This window comes from Magnolia sinica, chromosome 3 (genome assembly GCF_029962835.1).
Source record: "Magnolia sinica isolate HGM2019 chromosome 3, MsV1, whole genome shotgun sequence".
NCBI classification, from domain to species: domain Eukaryota; kingdom Viridiplantae; phylum Streptophyta; class Magnoliopsida; order Magnoliales; family Magnoliaceae; genus Magnolia; species Magnolia sinica.
In genome coordinates, this window is record NC_080575.1 from 99,517,753 (window position 1) to 99,524,876 (window position 7,124).

Genomic DNA, 7,124 nt, shown 5'->3' on the forward strand with positions numbered 1-7,124 from the left:
TACTGTATCCAATAGTCAGATAATCGGATAACCATAACGTGTAGTTCATGATACATCCAAACTGGAAATCCTGTTTTGGACAGTTTAATCTGACTCACTTTACTCAATTTCTAAGTGCCTGCGTATCATCCATCACACTCTGCCAGAGTAACGAAGTTTTTGTCTGATATTTTTTTACCCTACAGTGACTTTTCCCTGTCTCCGTCACCTCAGACCTACTGTCAACCTCTTACCATTTCCACAAAAGCCGTAAAAAGGGTTTCACCTATTCCCTCTCCTGTAGTCTCTCTTTCTCCCTTCTCTCCGCTTTGTGGTATTCAGTTGCTTGCTCTCCCTTTTTTGGAAAGAAAACCATCACTCTCTCAGCATCAATCTACCAAATTCACTCCTCTCAGAACTTTAGTACCCATCACCACATCAAAACATACAAAAGAAGCTTCCCCCAACAAGGGAAGAGAGAGAGAGTGAAATCTCCGTCTCTTCTACCCATTTCGGCTCATCATCCTCTCTCCAACATCAACTCTCTCTCTCTCTCTCTCTCTCTCTCTCTCTCCAAAGCTTGCCAACAAAGGGAATTAAAAAAAGCAGTGAAAATCTGCCCAAAAATCAGAGCTTTTTGAGAGTTAGTTCTTCATCAACAGCTCAAAACAACGGGACAACAACAAGAAGAAGAGGTAAAAGAAGTAAAAGAAGAAGAAGAAGAAGAAGAAGACTCTTGTTGCGCAATCTCTTCAACTGAAGTGCATCCATCTCTGTATCTCTCTCTATCTCTCTCTATCTCTTTATCTCTCTCGCAGAAATACCACTGTACGCCAGGTCAAGAAGAACAAAGAAGAGGACACCCAAGAAGCCGAAAGAAAAAGAATTGTCTGATCTCTTCATTTGAAATACATTACATCTGGTTAGTTTTTACTCTCTCTCTCTCTCTCTCTCTCTCTCTCTCTCTCTCTCTCTCTCTCTCTCTCTCTCTCTCTTCCTTCTTTTACAAATACCTATCTCTCTCTCTTTGACAAGAAACAGAAGAAGAGGAAAAAACCCTAGAAGTAGAATAAGAAGAAGAGGAGGAAAAGAGAAGAAAAGCCGAAGAGAGAATCAACATCATAACCATATCACACTACCAACACCAGCATCAGCGCCAAAAGGAGATGTCTTCCGTCCAGATGGATGCTTCACTTCCACACCCAGAAAGCTCCAGCTCCGACGCCACCAACGCCAGCTCCGTCATAATTGCCACTTCCTCCATCGTTACCACCTCCTCGTCCTCCTCACCCACTCCCAGCCGATACGAATCCCAGAAGCGCCGCGACTGGAACACCTTCGGCCAATACCTTCGAAACCACCGCCCCCCGCTCTCCCTCTCCCGCTGCAGTGGGGCTCACGTCCTCGAATTCCTCCGTTACCTCGACCAGTTCGGCAAGACCAAGGTCCATACCCAAATCTGCCCCTTCTTCGGCCACCCTAACCCTCCCGCTCCTTGCCCCTGCCCACTCCGCCAAGCCTGGGGCAGCCTCGATGCCCTCATTGGCCGCTTGAGGGCCGCCTTCGAGGAGAATGGGGGCAAGCCAGAGGCAAACCCATTTGGGGCCCGAGCAGTGAGGCTATATCTGCGAGAGGTCCGAGAATTGCAGTCTAAGGCGCGGGGGATCAGTTATGAGAAGAAGAAGCGGAAGCGCCCTCCCCCGCAAGCGCTGCCCACGGTGCAAGTTAACAATGACCCACCACCATTATGATACCATTACTAGATTATGATCAATTAGAGAGCTTGATGAAAGAGTATTTCACAACTTCTCAATGTCTTAAGCTCTTGAGTTGCCTTAGCTCTACAATAGTTACTTTCTTTTGATGGGTAAGTTATATATGGGTTGCTACTTCTCTAATTCCCATATACTTAAGGATGTTTTTCCATGAATTGTGTTTTTCTTTTAATGGAACTTATGTTTAGAGTAGTGGGTATTCGTTTTTTTTTTTTTCCTTCATATTTTCTTATAATGCTTAGTAATTATAGTAGTAGTAATAGTAGTCATATCAGTAGTATTAGTGGAAGTAGGTGTTGTTGTAGTAAGAATATGATTTGGTAATTAGCTTTTGTGTGATCTTTCAGAAATTTAGTATGCATTGCATATAAGTGTGTAGTTGAAAATCCAAACTCATATATGGCAAGTGATAGATTCTGACATGGGGCCAATCTCTCTTTTGATTATTTGTAGGTTGTGGCAAAAGGCACTTTATTTTATTAAAAGGATGAAGAAAACTAGGTTTATGTGTCAGACCCTCATCATTCTTCATATGTTTTACGATAGGGGAAATGGTTGTATTTGTTTCAATTCTACAATCTTCCTCACTTTCTTTCAACCTTTTCTTATTTTTTTGCTTTGTTTTATTTTTTATTTTTTATTCTTCTTTCTTTGATTCCAACATTAACCTTTCGAAGGCTAATCTGAATAGGTGATGTTAGGGTGTGAATTTTGGGATCTTGCAAATGCAAATCGCTTTAATGACCATCTAGTGAATTTTGGCATCTTGGCAAATGCCAATCTCATTAATGCCCATCTGAACTCCATTGAAAGTCTTCGTTCTAATATGCACGTGCTGTCACTTCCATTGAAATAGGAGTTCCAATAGGAACACGATCTGCTTATTCTTTCAGATTTCTCAGCTTTTAAAAATAAATATTGGTTTTTTTTTTCTTGAATGCTCTCTATCAAGTCCTTTACATGCAAATGTTCATCTAAATTCCTTTATAGATATGTTAACGTAAGTAAAATACTTGAGTAAAATCACACTGCTATGATCCTTGAAGTGCAAATGTTGGAAAGAAAGGGTGTAGACATTGAGCTTTTTTTTTTTTTTTTTTTTTCAAAAGAGAACTTCATATATATCTGTAAAATTTACAAATTTCAGGAACCCTAAAAAGGGGGATCAGGGGAGATCTAACAAGATTCAAAAGACAATAAAGATCTCAGAGAGAAGGATGTAGACATTGAGCTATTATACCAAAGGAAAGAAAGGGTGCATTGTCTATATGAGGTTGTGAAATGCAATAAATTCATGGAAGCAATATCCGTAGTGACAGATCTTGTTCTTGGCAATTTCTTGGCTGGGAAATTTCTCGAGAGAATTTGAAATTTTGAGGTTTTGCTCAGGATATCATGGGAAAATTTACCATATATATATATATATATATATATATATATATATATATATATATATATATATAGCAAATTCCTTAATGTTCTTACTAATTTTCAAGTTAATATTGCACTATTTAAAAACCTTTTTAAAACCTTCTGGGACTTTGATAATATCATTTATTGTATTATCTTGTTACAGTATTGTGAAAATTTCAAAATCTCGGTGATATCGGTCATAATTGAAAATCTCCCAGAACCTCGCTGTGGTATCTTGAATGCATAACATAAATGGATGAGGAACATTTTTTAGTGGTACACAATCAGTTCATCATAGGGAGATTTGGATGGGTATGCCACCACTAGAGGAGCAACCCTTATTTGATTCATATTTATACTTTATGAATTAAGTATACCACGTTAATATTCTAATACCAAATGTAGAAAAAGGGTGCATGTTTAAAAAGAAAGGGTGTTTATGTTAGGTTCAAATGGGTACAAGAATGAAATAGTGTAATGAGATTTCAAAAGCAGTTTCCTAATCAATCTGGCCGACAGCCCATCTATGTGAGTAAACAGTTAAAGCCCATGATAGGGTGATGTTGGGCCTTACTTTTGGAATATCTGATTCTTTATTTGCATTTTGGGGGGTCCCATAATTCTCTCAACCTTCTCTAAACTTGAAGAGGTAGACTCTTTACCGTTTGATTTTAGTTATGTGTTTGTGCGGTGTGGCCCACTAGGGAGAATACCACAAAGGCATAGATACTAGGTTACTTTTTCTTTTGAGGGGTTTTGAGTGGTGGGCATAAAACTACCATTAAGAAAATTGAGGATCTATTCCCACCACTAAGCATGTCTGAAAATCATAGAATTGTCCTAGGATTAGCCAAAGATGTCGCAAAATTGATGAAAGGGCCCCACAATTCAAAAGCATTTCGATAAAAACAATTGCTTTTCAACACGGCAAAATCTCTTATCGATCTGTTTAGATCGCCTACTGATGCTAATTATTTTGGTTGAGGTTTTCATTAGAAGATGCATGTTTTTAAGTCGATATCTGTGCAAATGCTTTAAATTTTGTGGAGCTATTTAAGAAAATAATGAGCAATCACATGTTAGTTTTGAGTTGTTTATTAGAGGAAATCGGTCAATCTTCTGAATCACAAAGTGGGTTCTTAGATGGAGATACTCCTTTTCCATTTCTGCTCACAATTTTATCGTAAGGACACAATTGACTTAAGATGGTCATACATCAGGAGACTCCTGCGTGCGATGTAGTTGGATCACATGGGAGCTTTGTAATATGATCTACAGGTGGATTGGTACCTACTCACGTATTCTCTTTTATTTTTCTGAATAACATAAGTTTGATTAAATGATATTAAATTTGCTATTATCAAAGTTATTAAAAAAATCAAAACAAAAAAAATAAAAATCGAAAGTATAAATCATGAATTGCTATGATTTTCTTAAGCAACATAGTGCTTGATCTGCCAATTGTATTTGGTATTTATATAGAAAAAAAAGAAAAGTTAAGAAGTTTCCTGAGTGTAGAAGAAGGCTATTCGAGCTTTTGAGAATGCAAGAAATTAAATTTTAAAGAAAGGATTAACATTATGTACAATATAATTACGGTCATTTATGCCTATGCCAAAAATTTCTTTTTACACTTATTTTATTTTTCAAAATTTTGTTGAGTGTGTGTGTTTTTTTTTTTTTTTTTTTTTTAAATTTTTTAATTTTAATTTTATATTTTATTTTAAGGGTGTGTTTGGTTTCACCAAATTTCAATTCATGATATTTTGTGCCACCTAATGCACCCTTAATATCTCATTGGATGAGGGTTTTATTTATTTATTAGGCAATGCAATGTGGCTCTCTGAGTGCAGGGAAAGAATGCGCTCCAGCCGCTCATCGGACAGTATTCCTTATTCTGTTGATTCCATATGTCCAAAATTAGGTTGATCTAAAAATAAGGTTGGCCACAAGTGTACCTCCAATTTGATTATTGGGTCAATTTTCGTTTAAGAGTTAATTTGTTTTGTGCATGGGCAACACACCTGATGATTGTATCGACCCGATTTGAAAAATGGATCATAAACAATGGGCACCTCTTGTTGATCGGCATTGATATCACACATGCCCACCTAGTTTCGAGGTGTGAAGAGAGTGCATTTTGCATTTCTTCTACATATTGGATGAACTTCTGTGGTAAACTTCGCAATGAACCATTAGGAATTCTAAAACTTTTCAGTTTATGCACTAACTTCCAACAATTTTCAAGAATCTAAGATTTTATAAAATGTGTTTTCTGACCAAGTACTTGAGAAAAACATATAATAACTCATGATTTTTGGTATTTTTACTCTTTCGTAGAATTTCCAAAAGAAAATGAAAATAGAAAAAAGAACAGTTATGTACGTGGATTGAGGGAGCACTTTCATTCCCACAAAACACAAAAGAATCCCATTATGGGAGTTTTTGAAATCTATACTACGGTATGAAAGCAAATGTAAGTTAGTGTTTTGGAAGTTTTCAATATCCAAAATACAGATAGCTCAGATAGCTCTGTACGTATCATCATTGTACATAATACAACAAAACACGTGAATTTAGATGTTTCGGCTAAGGCAAGCAGCAAGCATTTCCGTAACATCTTCATGCTTCATTGATGATCCTGACCTTTGAATTTGAATTTGAATATGAGCCATTCAACAAATGCTTCTTATGATGTCCCAGACCAATTCCCACCGAAAAACGAAAACCGGACTGGAACAGCAGTTAAAACACACAAAATCTGTGGGCCCACCATATTGTATATGTAAAATCTACTCCATCCATCAGTTGTGCAACTGGACTCTAGAGCCTAATTAGGGCTAGATTACTTGTCTAGTTCAAGTAGAAATTCTCATTTTCAAATTGTGTTTTTCTCCACTGCTGAGATGGCCATCTACCCAAACGCCGCACCTGCAACTCCAAAATCTTCCCAAATTGTGGATTTTGAGCATTTCCTTGTGTGAAGGTGGGACTCAAATCTCGTAGTATTCAGATGGAGAACTGTCAGTAGTAGACTCAAATCTCGTAAATGTCAGTTCGAACTTGTGATACTTTGGGGGATAGGAAACAAGGTCTTTGAACTTTTGAAATGGCAGCTTCCCTACGGGGGAGACACAACACCGGAGCTTCGGATATTGATGATCGAAGAAGAAAACTCAGGAATGCAGGGTCGGGAGGATTCGCTCTGTTTGTTGCAAATCCCCCTTTCGACTGTAACCATGAAGATACCTACAAATTCTTTCAACGATATGGGAAGGTATTAGATGTACACATTCCATGCTTCCCAAACTCGTCTCGTCCCAGGGTTTTCGCATTTGTGAGGTTTCAGTATGAGGAAGAAGGTAGAGCAGCAATGGGTGTGTTGAATGGCCGTAAGATGGATGGCAGATCCGTCCGGGTGGAGATTGCTAGAAAGAGGGTAAACCCGCCCGACATCCTTGTCCCCAAAACCGGTCCTCGCCCTTCCAACCCTTTGGCCCATATACCCCACCCTAGATCTAATCCGAGACCTGCGTATCCTGCAAACCCCATCTCCAAACAATCCCGCCCCTCCTTCGCAGAAGCCACTAAATATCCTTCCTCAGCCCCTAACCCACTCCCTAAGTATCCCAATCCCCCTGAAGATTACATAACCAACGCAGATAAGCAGGCCGTTAAGACCAAGCTAACCCAACTCAAATTTGCTCTTGTCGGAAAAGCCTTATCTAACATGATCTCGATTATCTAGCTTACACACCACCTGAGAAACTCTTCTTTCAGCTCGTCCGCCGCTGTCATTGCTAGGATCCCCCCTCTCCATTTCCTCATCTGCTTCAAATCTAAACAGGAATTATTCGTCCAGTTCATGGCAGACGATGAGCTTCACGAGAGAATGGGGTTGACAGAGATCTGCCCTTGGGACGCAACTAAAACCATAGGAGCAGATGGTCTTTGGGT

The 7,124-nt window shown here is 38.7% G+C and overlaps 2 protein-coding genes across 4 annotated transcripts; both read left to right on the top strand.

Moving 5' to 3' along the window:
- Nucleotides 1-272: 272 nt before the first annotated feature.
- Nucleotides 273-1,946, top strand: LOC131240390 (protein LIGHT-DEPENDENT SHORT HYPOCOTYLS 4-like). Of its 3 annotated transcripts, none has more exons than XM_058238581.1 (3): nt 273-674; nt 798-901; nt 1,021-1,946. In XM_058238581.1, the coding sequence occupies exon 3, from the start codon at nt 1,146-1,148 to the stop codon at nt 1,728-1,730; it is 585 nt and encodes a 194-aa protein (XP_058094564.1). In that variant the 5' UTR covers nt 273-674; nt 798-901; nt 1,021-1,145; the 3' UTR covers nt 1,731-1,946. The 3 variants fall into 3 exon arrangements, with proteins under 3 accessions (XP_058094564.1, XP_058094567.1, XP_058094565.1); XM_058238584.1 differs by having other exon boundaries at nt 817-901; nt 1,015-1,946; XM_058238582.1 differs by having other exon boundaries at nt 817-901.
- A 4,330-nt stretch (nt 1,947-6,276) lies between these two features.
- LOC131238998 (serine/arginine-rich splicing factor SC35-like) lies at nt 6,277-6,915 on the top strand. Its single transcript, XM_058236565.1, has one exon. It carries the CDS (start codon nt 6,277-6,279, stop codon nt 6,913-6,915), a length of 639 nt encoding a protein of 212 aa, XP_058092548.1.
- Nucleotides 6,916-7,124: the final 209 nt, after the last annotated feature.